The sequence below is a fragment of the Echinops telfairi genome, unplaced genomic scaffold (genome assembly GCF_000313985.2).
Source record: "Echinops telfairi isolate 266 unplaced genomic scaffold, ASM31398v2 ScPeMD7_60;HRSCAF=208, whole genome shotgun sequence".
NCBI lineage: Eukaryota > Metazoa > Chordata > Mammalia > Afrosoricida > Tenrecidae > Echinops > Echinops telfairi.
Genome location: NW_022103958.1, coordinates 7,023,509 through 7,037,320, shown reverse-complemented (window position 1 = coordinate 7,037,320; position 13,812 = coordinate 7,023,509). Strand labels below are relative to the sequence as shown.

The window sequence follows — 13,812 nt, the reverse complement described above, 5'->3', positions numbered from 1 at the left end:
CCACGCCCGCCTCTCCCCCCTTCTCGCCTCCCTCCCCACAGCTGGCCCAGAGAAAAAGCGGAGGGCTGTAAAAAGATTCAGATGTTTCGGAAAGTTGACCAGATCTCCCAAACCCACTTAAGGTTTTGAAGGGCGAGGGTAGGGTATGGTGGGGGGGAGTTTTTTTTTCCTTTCCCTCCCCTGACTTGCTCCTTCCTTCTCCCCACCTCCCTCTATCTCCCTACTCTCTCGGCTACCACCCCTGCCCCTCCTCCCCTCTCTCTTAAAGAGTGGCCACTAACTCGCTAGCGGCTGGATTCCACCCGGAGGCGCCTTAGGGCCTTTCCGATCCCAGGCGGAGCCGGGGAGGTGCCCGGACTCCCCCCACTCGGGGCTCCCAAGGCTCCGTTCGGAAATTGGCTAGCTCCAGCTTTGGCCTGGGGACGAGGGGCGGGGTTGCGCATACAACATTTTAGTGACTGGTTTAAAAACCAACCGGTTTTGACATCCGTTGGCCTCGGGTGCCTGCGAGTCGCTGGGACCCTTCTGCACCGACTTGGCGACGCAGCTGTTGGGACGCAGGCTTCCCACGATACCATTTCCTCGTTCCCAACGCCTCCCCTGTTCCAACAGGGAGTTTTTACACCCGCCGCTGTCGCCCTGGGCAGGCCATCTTTACATCTTGTTCATGACATCCCCACCCCAGCCCTCCTCCATCCAAGGACCTTTAACAGTCACGGGGAGGGGGCGGCCGGGGAGGGGCCTGTAGGCACCCAACCTTACGGAAGCCCTGGGCTGGGCCCAGCTCTTGCCGCTTTAGAGCGTTTCCCTCTCGCCTCCCTCCAGGGGCAGGGTCGCGCACATCGCACGCAGGCGACTTTCTGGCTGGTAAAGTTGGAAGAGAGGAGTTCAGAGACCTGCTAGCCTCGCCCTGTCGGCGCTGTCACCTGCTCACCGTGAGGCACAGTCTTTGCCCACGCTGGCCTTCTTGTCCCCAACTAGGAACAGAAAGGCTTGGGTTTCACGGCTGCAATTTCAGATGCCTTTTACTTTCACTAAGGGTCTAGCAAGCTAGTTAGTCATTGCTTGTGCCCACAACTCTGATGGCTGGTGCCTGGGCCACTCCCACCCCCTCCACTCTCCTACGAGGGAGCAAGAGGAGACTCAGAGAGGTGCAGTCACCTGGTCGAGGTCACACAGCTAGGAAGTAGCACCTCTGGGGCTTGGAGCCCCACTAGACGCTAGTCGCTTCACGGACAAGCGACGCCGACCTGGAACATCGCCAGGGGAAAATAGCCGGGTCTTGTAACCGAGTCTTGGGCTGCGGAGTGGCTGCAGATCGGAGGAGATCAGTTAGAAAAGCGTGCACGAAACCACAGGGAAAATCCATGGATCAAGGACATGCCTCCAGGGAGCTGCAAGTGCCATGAGAGGGGAAGGGAAAAAGAAAGCGGGACCTGATTGCCCGAATCTAGGAACGTTAGTCCATCAAGGGCACCCAAGGCTCCCCAAAGGGAAAAAGTATCTGGGGCTTGTGCTTCTACCCACAACCTCATCCGGCCTAACCCTCGCCCCTGCTCTGCCCTTGGTATCCCTGGCCCTTGCTGGCCGCCGACCTCACACTCCCACATCTGGTTCCCATTGACTGCTTACCTTGAAGTGCTCGTTAATAAAGATATTCTGCAAACCATGCAGGCCAGGGGCCCCGAAAGCCGCGCCCCACCCCCACCACTCATTGGGACCTGCACCTCTGGCTTAAACCACGTGAGCGCTAGGGTGCTAAAACCAGCTGTGCAGGGGGTTGGCTCCTTCTCCCCAGCTTCCAGCAAGAGTCTGAGGACAAAGGCATTATTTCCATACCCATTCTACAGATGGGCACACCGAGACTCAAACAGCCCACAGTGCGGGGGTAGGGGAGTGGAAGGGGGGGCTGCTATCTTTCTAAATGTCCATGTCCCGCCTAAGTTTTCCCTCAGTGCTCAGAGCCTGCCTGTGCACATTGCAAAGGTGGGTTTCCTCCACCAACTGGGAATCCCTCCAGAGCTACCACACCCCCACACTGGGCTTTTGTCTGACTAAATCTTTAGGCTTCCTCGGAGGGGGTCTTCCCCATCTCTCCTAGCCCTAGGAGTCATTTCCTGCTCCGTTGTCCCAGAACGTGTCTCTCTGGTTCCATGCCTAGCTGCCTTGTTCTCTGCCTTACTACTGGGAGACTTCCGGAGGGCAGCTGGCAACACAGCGGGTCACCCAGCACATATTTGCGGAGGCAACACAGCGGGTCACCCAGCACATATTTGCGGAATACAAGATTAAGGTCATTGGATTTAAAGCCCTTGGTTTCTTCCACTGCCCAGAGAGAGTTTGGTTATCTGGAGCCGAGGCCAATGGGTTTCCAGGAATCCAGAAGAAAATTAAGAGTGTCCGTGTGTCTCCCACATACTCTCTCCAGGCCTGTGCTGCTCCGAAAGCAGGGGTCAGGAAGCTCATCCTGTTCGAAGGAGCCTGACACATAGCAGGTGCTCATGAAAGTGTGGTTTCCTAGGGCTTTGGAGGCTTTTTGACCAGAGAAGAATTGACAAATCACTAGGGTTAGAAGCTCCCGGAAGCTGCCTGCAGGCACCCAGATAGTGATGCCACCCTTCCCCTGTTCCTGATTTAGCTTGAAGGGAAAGCCCTGCAGGAGGGGATACCCTGGGGGGCGGGGGGAGTGGAGAGTTACTCAGGGCAGGTAGAGTCTCATCCTCCAGTGCCCCTGTGCCATGAGTGCTCTGGGCAGAGAAACTGTGGCCCGTCAGCTAGCTGAGCATGTTGCTTCTCCACCATATCTAGCTCCTGCTCTTCTGACCAACTACCTGTCCTTGCAGCGGCCCCACCCATCCACCCACCTGTGTCCAACTGTCCTTGAAATGTAGGAGCGAGGGCTTGCAGGAGAGAACCTGCAGGGAGGTTGCCTTTGTCTGGGCGTGGACATTGTGCGTAGGTCCTTGAAAGTGAGAACAGCCCTTTGGAAAGCACTCTTCCGGAAAGGGCAATGGTAAGTGTGCAGCTGGCTACTCTGGTGTGTGTTTGAGCACTCGCTCCTTCAAGGGCACATCCATTCACCCCTCCGACCATAGCTGAAAGCCGAGCTGCTCCTAACCAGTTCCTCCAACAGATTGCAGGATGCCCTCTCCGTGGTCTAGCGACGCCTTCAAGGGTTGCCATTCTAGAGCAGGCTCTGCGCTGTCAGGTTTGTTCTTGCTCCTACAGCTAAGGGCTGCCCTTAGCTGGCTGTCTCCCTCTGGCGCAGTTGCTGCCACCCCTGAACACCCCAGGCAGAGGGAGAGCACCCCAGCAGGCTCTCTGCTAACCAGGAGTGGGCCTGCCATGGGGTGGGGGTGGGGTTCCCTCCCCACTGCTGCTTCCAGAGCTGGCCCCTCCCCTCCTGGATGCCTCCCCATCCCTAAGGGGGAAGCTCCCAGAAGCACCAGGCAGAGGGAGAGGGGGTGTGTGGGTATGGGGGAGACAGTCTTTTTTCAAGACCATGGGCATTGTCGCCTCCTGGGGACACTTTCCATTACCACCTTAACTCTACTTGTCACCTTTACCCGCTTATTTCCCCCACATCTTTGTGATCTGACCCATTTCCCACCTCTGCTCCCACAGATCTAGGTTGATTTATTGTCTTTCTACTAGAACTCTTGGTGATGGGAATGAATGAATGAATGAATGAATGAATGACTGGCGGGCCATCGTTCAGTCCCTCTGCAGCAGGGCTGGAGTTATCCAGGCAGCGCCCGCGGGTGGGAAATTGAATCGGTGTGAGAGTCCCAGAGGGGAAGGGATACAGAAGAATCCATGCCAGCCACGCCCTTCGGGTCTCTGGCCCCTCTTCATTCCCGCTGGGCCTGAAAAACCGCGGAGCTCAGAGAGGGAGCGACCGGTGCACACCAACCTACAGCGAGCCGTCAAGCACGCTTCCACTCCGCGGGCGGACCTGGAAGCTGCATCGGCCCCGCGGCGCGTGGATACCGCCGAACTTCTTGCTGTCGCTCTAGAAGCAGCAGGAGGCTAGCACAGGGCTCCGAAGTTAGGAGCTGCGAAAAAATTTTCAGGTAGAAGGGGCGAGGAGGGTCACGAGAAAAAGCAAGAGGCCTTGCTGCAGCCGCGAGACATCTAGAGAAACCCCGCTGCCCGGAACCAGCATCCGAACAATGTGTTGAAATCTTTGCCCGCCGCTGCAGACTCATAGCGACGTCCTACGGCAGAGCAGAGCCGGCGCGTAGGGTTTTCTAGACTATAGACTTTATAGAAGCAAATCACCAGGTCTTTATCTTGCAAGCCTTTCTCCCATAGAACCGCTGATTAGGTTTGACCCATCAATTTTTTGGTAAGCGGCCGAGCACGTGACCGTATTTGTTTATCCTTCAATGACGTTTTTTTTTTTTAATGGACAGAAAGTGAAGTCATTGTTCGTGGTCACATAGCGAATTGAAGGTCCTGGGATTTGAACTTGGAACTCACTCTTCTCCCTTCTCCCCCCAACTTCTCCCGCGTGCTCTGATCATGAAGCGACTTCCGACTGGAAACTCCCATTGGCCTGCAAGGTTGGCGGAAACGCTCCCAGTTTGCTCCGTGCCGCTCCGGGCGGCCGCGAGTGAGGCCCGCGTGGCCCGACCTCCCAACCAAACCTACCTTATGCTGCCACCTGGGGGCGGGGACCCAGGCCGAGCTGCGAGCTGGGCGCCAGCGCTCCGGACTCCGGAGGCACCCAGCTGCGGCAGACCCCATCCCTTCTCCCCCAGCGTCGCCTTTCCAATTCTGCTGAGCCCAACGCTGCCCACGGGCAGCAGGCCGCGTCCCTGGTCTGAATGAAGCTGTGCCCAGCGAATTCCCTCCAGATGTTCCCAGGTCTGGGCGCGAGAGATCCTGGGGATCGAGAGGCTGAAGTACGCCCAGATTCCCAGTAGGGAGCCGGTTTGAGCTCGGGAATAGGCCTCTTGGGAAGAAGCGGTGGGGGAGGGCAGACGCAGAGGGCTGCGTGGCCCCACCCCGCAGCAGGATCTGCATCCCAGACTTAGAGGACCAGCTGTTCCGGGGCTCTGGCGTTCCAGGATTCACCTGCACACATCTGTCTGCCCTGATTCGCCATAGGCATTCCGTCAGCTCACCCTTACCCCCTTACCCTATACTGTGGGTAAGGGGTCAGAGAGACAAGGGGTCTCAAGGAAAACCTCATTGGGACCCACCCTCGTTTATCAGGGACTAGCGCTTGACCCTGTCTGTCTTAGTAGAGTGTTGGTCGTTCACACGTTCTGTCTTAACACAGGGATGGAGGCTAAAAAAATAAAAAGAGCACGCCAATCTCGCTTCACCAGGGATGCACACTCGTGTCCATGCGTGGTTGCTTCCGGATCTCTCTCCCAGTTTTAGAGGTGCTGAGGCACTTTGCCGCGGCTCGGCTCTGGGGTTCGGGCCTAGGGTCATGGTTCACTAGGGAGCAAGAGCGAGGTCCTCTGGCCTCCTGCCTGCAAAGGCGGAGGCTAGAGCTCAGCCCGCTGGGTGCAGAGAGAGCTCCGCTGGGCCAGCCTGGTTGGGACTGGGGTCAGGCATCCTGGTGCAAAATCTGTCTTGAAAGTGCTGCCGACGCCAGAGTGCTTTAATTCCCATGGACCCCGGGAGGAAGCAGTTGGATCCGAAAGGCGGCCTCTGGGGTGGGAACCTGCCCACCCCTTACCTATAGATTACAGCCGGAACACAGATCATTCCAATTCACAAGTAATCCCCAGACGTCCTTAGCCAAAACGCCCAGCCAGGTGTTTGGCCAGCAGCCCCTGCTTCTTCGGTCTTTTCTCCTGTCCCATCTCCCTTATGGCTTCAAAAAGGGGCTGCAAGAGACTGGCAATCGGGAAATGAAGGCCGTTACTGCCTCCCAGAGGGTAGAGAAGCCCTAAGGCAACTTCTGGTCAGAACAGTGGTCTACCCTCAGGGCTGCCCTGGCGTGAGCCTGGAACTTCTCCGCCCAACCTCTTAGCAGAAAGGGGTCTGGGCGGGGCTTCAGAGGTGGAGGGAAGGGTAGAGGGGAGCTGAGGGTCACTCTCTTTGTGTGTCTGCAGAGGTTTCAGACTTTCAGCAAGGTGTCAGGGAGGTCCCTGGTCCCCAGAAGGCAAAGACCCACTGACGTGGCCAGAGCTGCGCTCACCTCAGTCCTCTCGGTTCCCTCAGACCTGCCCCTCACCCCCTACTAGCCTTCTCCCCAAGAGAGGCCTGCATCCCTACCCTGTCTGGTAGGGGGTGGTCTTCCCATCCCTCCACCTGGGAAACCCGCTGGAGACCCGGTGCAGTAAAGGTCTGAAGATGGCAGGAGAGGGCTGGCCTCCTGCTTCTCTCCAGCTAGAGGGACCCTCGCCCAAGTCTTGGGTCCTTTGGCCCTTCTCACCCCCAAGCCAGGGTCCTTGCCCACAATGCCAGCTCCCTGGCCACCCATCACTCCCTCTTCCTTCCCACAACCCAGTGCCCTGGCCTCCGGGGTCTTTCTCCTCTATGGTTTCAGTTCTACTTCCACTTGCTCCGCCTGCCCCCCACCTCACCACCTTGCCCCAAAGGTCTGTGGACAGCCACTGGCAGCTGTGCTGACCCCAGCTCCAATCCCCCTGCGGCCTGTCCTCCTGGCCAGGGGGTGGGGTTGGGGGGAGTTCTGAATTCTCTCTAGGAGAAAGTAGGGCTGAGGAGTCAATATCTGAGATATGGGGAAGCCTTTGGGATTGGAAACAGTGAGGGAGAGAAGACCCCATAAAAACGCCCTGTCGAATCTCCCCCGCCCCAGTTGACGAGTTTCAATGGACTTGATGGTGATGTGTTTGGCTCTCTGACACAAGAAGAGCCTAGCTTTAGATTCAGGGTCGGATCGCATGCCTGCAGTTTACTGGATGTGCAATGTCTGCTAAGTCACATCCTTCTCTGGCCTCAGTTTCTTGTAAAACGGGGGCCATGACAGCAGTTGCTTCTGGGAGTGAGGGGAAAGACTGCAGAAATTAACTGAAATCCTGTCCACTTTTGTTCCTTCCTGGTAGCAGGAACGCTGGATGTGGAATGGAGTATGGCTCGGAATGACCCTCTCTGACAGATAGAAATGCCCCTGTCCCATCGAGTGTGCTAGGTGACGATCCTTATGCAGGAGGTCTCCTGGTCTTTCCTCTCAAGGCAAAGTGGAGGTGGGTACAAGCTGATGACGCTCTGTTAGCAGCCCTGGGCTTACCCATCGCCTCTCCATGGCTCCCCGCCAGTGCCAAGACCCTCCCTTCACCCCGAGCCTGCTACTTTAGACATCACTGCCTCTGCTTAAAAGGGGTTCAGAAATAAACACTTGGGGTGCTGCCCTTCCACTTTGGGGAAAACAGATCATAGTCACTCTCCTTTCCTGCCCTTGGTCAGGGTTCTTTCAAAGCCCCAGGAGGAAATAACTCAACCCACTGCCATGCGGTGGATGCTGACTCACAGCAGCCCTGTAAGTCAGGGTAGAGCTGCCTCCGTGAGTTCCCAAGACGGTAAAAGTTAGATAGCCCCATCTTTCTCCATCCAAGTGGCTTGGTGGTTTTGAACTGCTGACCTTGTTTATCACTACCCAATGGGTAACCATTATACCAACCACCAGGTGGAGGGGGGAGGGAGCTCCTGGAGGGACAAGGACAAAGGAGACCGTAGACCTGAGACTCCAGCCATGGGTCAGTGAAGGTGGGCAGCAGAGGGGACATGGGTGGTACTGATGGTTTATAGGGAGGAGGGTACCTGGAGCCGTTCAACTCCAGCTCCGCGGCACCTTACAGTTCAGACTGGCTTTTTGTATCTTTCCATTTTCAGTTAAGCTCCCATTGCCCTAAGGCTTAGGGTCCTTGGTCCCTGGCCTGAAGTCGAAGTGAGCAAGGGGCCCTTGTCTTTGTCCCCACGGCACAGAGTTCAGGGGCCTCAAATGGGCAACATCTGACCACAGCACCCCTTGTCAGCCTTCCCATTTCTGGGAGAAAGGGTTCCCCCATCCCCCACCTGTAGTGGGAGGCACCCTGAGCTGCCCGGTCAGGAGGCTGTGGCTGATGGGGAGGAGGGATGGGGGTTGGAAGGTTGGGGAGTGGTCAGGGCCACAGAGGATAGTGGAGAGAGGCTTGGCACAGTGCCTGGCACAGAATGGGTGGTTAGCAGGTAGTGGTGGTGGTGGTAGGTACCCACCAGCCTTCTCCACCCTCTGCTGCTGGCCTCTGGGAACATAGTTGTCCTCTCTCCCATCTGCCAGAGATCTTTCCTTCACCGGGAACTGAGAGCCATGTCCAGAGCTCAGAGCTACAGAGTTAGTTGTCCGCAGCCTGAGGCCCCTCTCCTCTGGCCACCTCTCGGCTGTGGGCAGCTCTGAATGCGGAACTGAGGGTGCAGGTGCAGGGCAGCCCAGCAGTCCCCTGACTTCTATCCCTTGGGGGGAACGTCTGGCTCAGGCTCCTGGCCGGGAGGCTGAGAGAATCCATGTGAAAAACCAGAACACCCAAATCTCCGGTGGCTTTGGGCTCCTACCACTGCTTGGGGACAGGGGTGAGGACCCCCAGAGGCAGGTGGTTAGTGGTGACCCCAGGCAAGGGTTTGGGTCCCATGCCCCGGGCTATTCACCCACCCTCTTTCTGAGCCTAAGGGAGACAGGACCAGACCACCAGACACCCAGACACAGGACGAGGCAAAGTCTCAGAGCTGACGCTGGAACCAATTTTGATGGGAGAGCCAGGATCCCAGTCTCCGGGAGGTGCTCCCCTCAGCTGAGTTCTTGTCTGCCTTGCCCTCCTCTTGGCCAGCACCAGACCCCTCCCTGGTATCTCGAAGTGGAATTCGTCCCTAGTTTTCTAAAGGGTAGGGTGCTAGCTACCAACCCTACCCCACCATCTGTGGACGTCTCCATCTTGGGCCACTAAGTCTCCTTTCTGTGCTCCAGAGAGATTGTGTCTATCTCCTAGGAACATCATGGGCACCCTGGTGGCTCCATGGATCAGCTGCTTGAGCAAAGGTTGGCAGTTCGAGCCCACCAGCTGCCCTCCGGACGAAAGGGATCACAGCCCATGTGATCTGCATGGGGGAGTTCTATTCTGCCATCACACAATGACCAGTGAGTTCAAATCCACACTGGCATCCGCTTTCTCATCACCGGCTCTCATTCTGACCTGGGACTTGGCAGGCTTGGCGCCTGCAGCTGCCCTGACCTGGCGTCCTGGGGTGTTGAGGCAGCGTGTGGCCAGGTTTCTGGAGTCCTTGGTCTTGCTGAGAGTCCGGCGCGCTAAGCTGCCCCTGTCCCATGGTCCCACCCTCCAGACTGAAGCGTGGGCCAACTAGATCATTTTGTGATTCGTCTCCTTAGCAATGCTCCCCTGGCCTTTCCCTTGAAGTTCTTCGGGGCGGGGGCCGGGGGGTGGGGTGCAGGTGAGCTCTGCTACTCAAGGCTCCTAAAGCAGTGGCAGGTGTCTGCCGCTTTTGTTCATTTTAAGCTTGCTTCATCCCTCAGAGCTGGGTTGCACTGTATGTGTGTGGGATGGGGGGGTGAGGGGGGGAGACAGGGATGCCCATCCAGGTAGACTGTCTCCTTCAGCAAACTTTTCAAGCCTGTTTGAAAAGGGACTTCCCAACTGAGGGGCGAACTTGATCCCGCCCTAGTGGGACAGAGGAGGTGGCGATGGCAGTGGGTTCTTGCGGAGTGGATTTAGATTTGAGGCAGCCCCACCTGAGAGGAGAGCTGCCCCCAGGAGCTGCCTTGACTAATTTTCCTGGAAGAAGATCACCAGGTCTATGTGCCTCAGGTGGGTTGGCAATGCCAACCTTTTGCTTAGTGGCCAAGCACTTAGCCATCTGTGCCCACAGAGCTCCTTAAGGAGGGGATAGTGCAGTAGACACCCCAGCGCTCTGTGTGTGTGTGTGTGCGCGCGCGGCGAACAAGGGGTGTGTGTGTGTGGAGAGAATCTGGACAGGAATTTAGAGAGCCAGGCAGAGGCAGCAGGCTTCTCCAGATGACAGGTACAAGTCCCATCTTCTCTCTCTCTCTCTCTCTCTCTCTCTCTCTCTCTCTCTCTCACGTACACATTCCCATCTTCTGGGGCCTCTCTCTCAATGGCTCTTTACTTTTCAGGGGAGCCAGGTCTTTGATACTCTGTTAAAAGCTGAGGCCCCTTTCCCCAGAAATATGCAAATCAGTGGGAGGCGGGAAGAGGCTGAGAGAGAACTGCCTAGCAAAGTAGCACCAGCAGTAACAAAATAGCCTAGGAACAGCAGCAAGCCGGTCTCTCCTTGTTCTGAAGGTGGGACCCGAGGCTCAAGGCGAGAAAGGAAGACTCTCCCCGCTCCCAGCTCCTGGCGACCCCAGGGTCCCTCAGCACGGCCACATGGCCATCTTCTCAGGGTCTTATCCTAGGGTGCACAGAATTGATCTAGGATGATCTCCTCTGGAGTTCTTTAATCTCTTCTGCAATAAGGGCACTTTCTCAGGGACCAGAGGCTGGGCCCTGGGCATACCATTTTGGGGGGTTCACTGTTACACCCTCTAGTGGTGTGGGCACTGCACTTGGAATCCAACAACCAGGTGAGGACCGGCACGTTTTAATGCAGGTGGACGCATTGGCTCCTGTTCTAGGTGTGGCTGATAGGAATCCCACTCTCCATGGTCTGTTCATTAAGGAAAGGCCACACCCACATTTGGTAAAAAGGAGAAAAACCGAGTCTACCATGCTGCCTGTGGGATACCATCTACAACCTCTGAAGAACGTTCCAGAATGAAGACTGGAGACAGACCCATGATGGTCTTTTCACAAAGAAGCCCTTGAAACAAAACAACACAAAACAAAAATGCAGCATCAGCCAGAATCTAACTCGGTGAAAATGGACCAACAGGAAATTTCACCCTGCCTCCAACTTCATAAAGGCACGGTGGGGGGGTTCTGGACTCAGAGAGGCCTTTTAAGAAAATTGCAACTTTTAGTCTGAGCCTGAGGGTGATGGGAAGTGGAGAAGATCATCACACCGCTGGGTGGATTCTCCTGTGGTGGGGAAGGGGGAGGAGAGGTAGATGGCAGAGGGGGTGACTTGACTGGTCCCAGATCCAGGGGACTGGACAGCCCCAAAGATAGGAGTGACAGCTTCTCGGCTTCATCCCTAGGTCACCACCTGTGTCCTTCCCGTGGATGGGATTTATAGAGTGTAACATTTTAATAAAAAACACACACACCTCCCCATTTGGGTGCATTAAGAGATTTCTAGCAAAACACTGTAATGTTGCTATAAATTTTTCTCCCAGCACCCTCACAAGTAATAACTCAGCTCTGGCATTCTGCATTTAATGTTTATTTTGATGGCCGCATTCCAGCCAGAGTGGAGGCTCCGGGCAGGGAGGGGTAGGGAGAGAAGAGGGGAAAATGCCCCCACTCCCCTGGCCATTAACTGTGTGTTTTTAATAAAGCCCTCACAAATTGGGGCGCCAACACTGGGAGAGGAAGGAGGGAAATCGTGACACCTTATCAGGAAGCGCCGGTGGCCTCCACTCTAGGAAGTAGTGGGATGAGGCCTTGGCTGGGACCTGCCACTATGGCCCCCAGAGGGTCCCTGGAATGTCTCTTTGCCTTTGCTGAGGGTTTGGCCTGGGAATTCCCTTCTAGGGTCGCTCTGAGTGGGAATCAACTTGCTGGCAGTGTTTGGCTGGTTTGTGAGGCACGGCTCCAGCCTCATCTTCTAGAAGGTTCCCCACACCCTTTCTCTAAGTGTCCTTTCCCCAAACAGCAGCCACTCCATGCACTACAATCTTTGGGTGGCACGGATTCAGGCAAAGAGACCAAATGAATGAATGAATGGAGGGGCCCAGGCAAAGAGGCCGAATGACTGAATGGACTTCCGGCAAGGGTGCTGAAGGAATGGATGGGTGCACTCAGGCAAAATACAGGTGAGGGAGGGAGGGGACAAAGAGAACCGGCGGGAGCATTCTGTCACTTCATCTCCACTTCGGCCATGTCTTTCGGGAGTGGTTGATTATTCCCTCTCTGGAGAAAAGGATTCAAATCATTAAAACTCAGAGGGAAACCAAGTCACAGCCCCGCTTCCACTCAGTGCTGCTGTTCAGTGTCGCAGCTACTCTCCGCCAAGGCCACCAGCTGAAGCGTGACGGCCAGAAGAGCGGTCATTAGTTGTCAGGTCATGGAAGCCTGTCTTCTCCTCTGCTTCCAGGTAGCAATGGAAGGGAAGGACCCCTTGGCAGGTGGGATGCTGCTCCAAACTCTTCAAGGTCCGTAGGCTTCCAGGAAGGCTGAGGTGAAGGTTCTGCATCCCCATTCCTTGGGCCGGAGCAAGGGGTTCCCCGGGACCTTCTAGCCAGCAGCCTCCACTTCTTGGGAGCTCACAGACCCCCCCTTACATGTATGTCTTCCCCAGTCAGACACTCAGGGAGGTAGCAGCGCCCTGGGCTGGGAAAAAATCTTGTGAACTGCAGAGTGTCTGCTGGAGTGGGGTGGGCTGGTGGCATGGGGACGGGACAGTGAGTGACCTGGAGTTGTGAGGGAAGTCACAAGGATGACTTGGACGCTGCCACTCCCTGGTGGCCTGGAAAGTCCGCTTTCTCATCTGGGAGCTGGGAACAACCTTAGTAGTTACCCAAGGACCGGGAGGAGGAAGCATTTGTAGGGAAATGTCCAGAGGGGATGTTTACAGTGGGCCAGAGCTTCATTCTCACTGTCCGGCCTGGGGTGGGGCCTCGCCTGTGACATCGGCCGCGTCCTGACCCCTGGGGGTGTGGGTGTCAGCTGGCGAGGTAGACTTCCTTCCTCCACCTGCACCTGCACCTGTGGTTCTCTACTCTCCCCAGGTGGGGAGCACAGCCCCCTCTGAGCAGCTTCACAGCACCTTCTCTGTGGAGGAAAACTACCTTGCAGCCTTGGATTTGAACCCTGCTTCTGCCGTACTTGCTGCTATGTGACCTTGGGCCATTTCCTTCAGGCTGGCTGGGCCTTTGTGCTCTTAGGCGATAGACTGGGATGCTGCTGCTGGCCTTGCTGTGCCATTGTGACAATGGGAAGGCTCCGCACACAGTAGGCACTTTATAAATGGGTTTCCCTTTCCCTGAGTAAATGGCACCCTGGCGTGGCACCGGAAGCTGTAGCGGAGGGATGTCGGCACAGAGGGGGCCTGGTCAGTGCTGTGGGTGGGTCGGCAGCGGCTTCACTGGGAAGCTTTCAAGGCAACCACCGGACTCACCGGCTCGGTTCATGCTTCCCTTTACAAGTTCTCAGCCGGCCCCAACCCACCCCCCTTGTCATTTAAAAAGGAGATAAACAGTTCCAGGGCAAAGCCAGGAACCTGGCTGCTCTTGGCGCTCTCTAAAGTGCTTCTGAGCCTTTTGAGGCAGGATCTCAGCCCCCACCCTGGTGCCCCTCCAGCTTTAAAGGGTGCTGAGCACTTTACACCCCGTGAAACTGTGGCACATGGTGCCGGTCTCTGATGTGCCGTCCAGGCAGGCAGCAGGGTGTTGGCGCTCAGCCCCCTCTAGAGGAAATGAGAGCCTGATGGGGGCTGGAGGCTGAGGAAGTGGCACAGGAGCCAGCTTGGCTTCTAGAAAGTTTTCCCCAAACCGGGTCATCCCTTACCCTGCTCTCCCTTTCCCAACCTGTTCTGTGAGGTGAACTCCTGCCCACCCCTGGAAAGCCTTTCTTACCCGAGCCATGCATCACTACTGCTGCTGCTGCTGCTGCTCCTTTGACTGCTGCTCATGCAACTACTGCTGCTGCTGCTATGACTGCTGCTGCTATGACTGCTGCTGCTATGACTGCTGCTCCTGCAACTGCTGCTGCTGCTGCT

At 56.5% G+C, this 13,812-nt stretch overlaps 1 protein-coding gene across 1 annotated transcript in view; it reads right to left on the bottom strand.

The window, feature by feature from the left end:
* Positions 1 to 3,913: 3,913 nt before the first annotated feature.
* The window catches only part of LOC105979119 (uncharacterized protein DDB_G0271670-like), a 17,985-nt gene continuing 8,086 nt past the window's right edge, over positions 3,914 to 13,812 (bottom strand). The window contains 4 exon segments of the mRNA XM_030885882.1: positions 3,914 to 4,012; positions 4,654 to 4,666; positions 12,884 to 12,926; positions 13,686 to 13,810. Coding sequence (XP_030741742.1) covers positions 3,914 to 4,012; positions 4,654 to 4,666; positions 12,884 to 12,926; positions 13,686 to 13,810 — 280 coding nt within the window.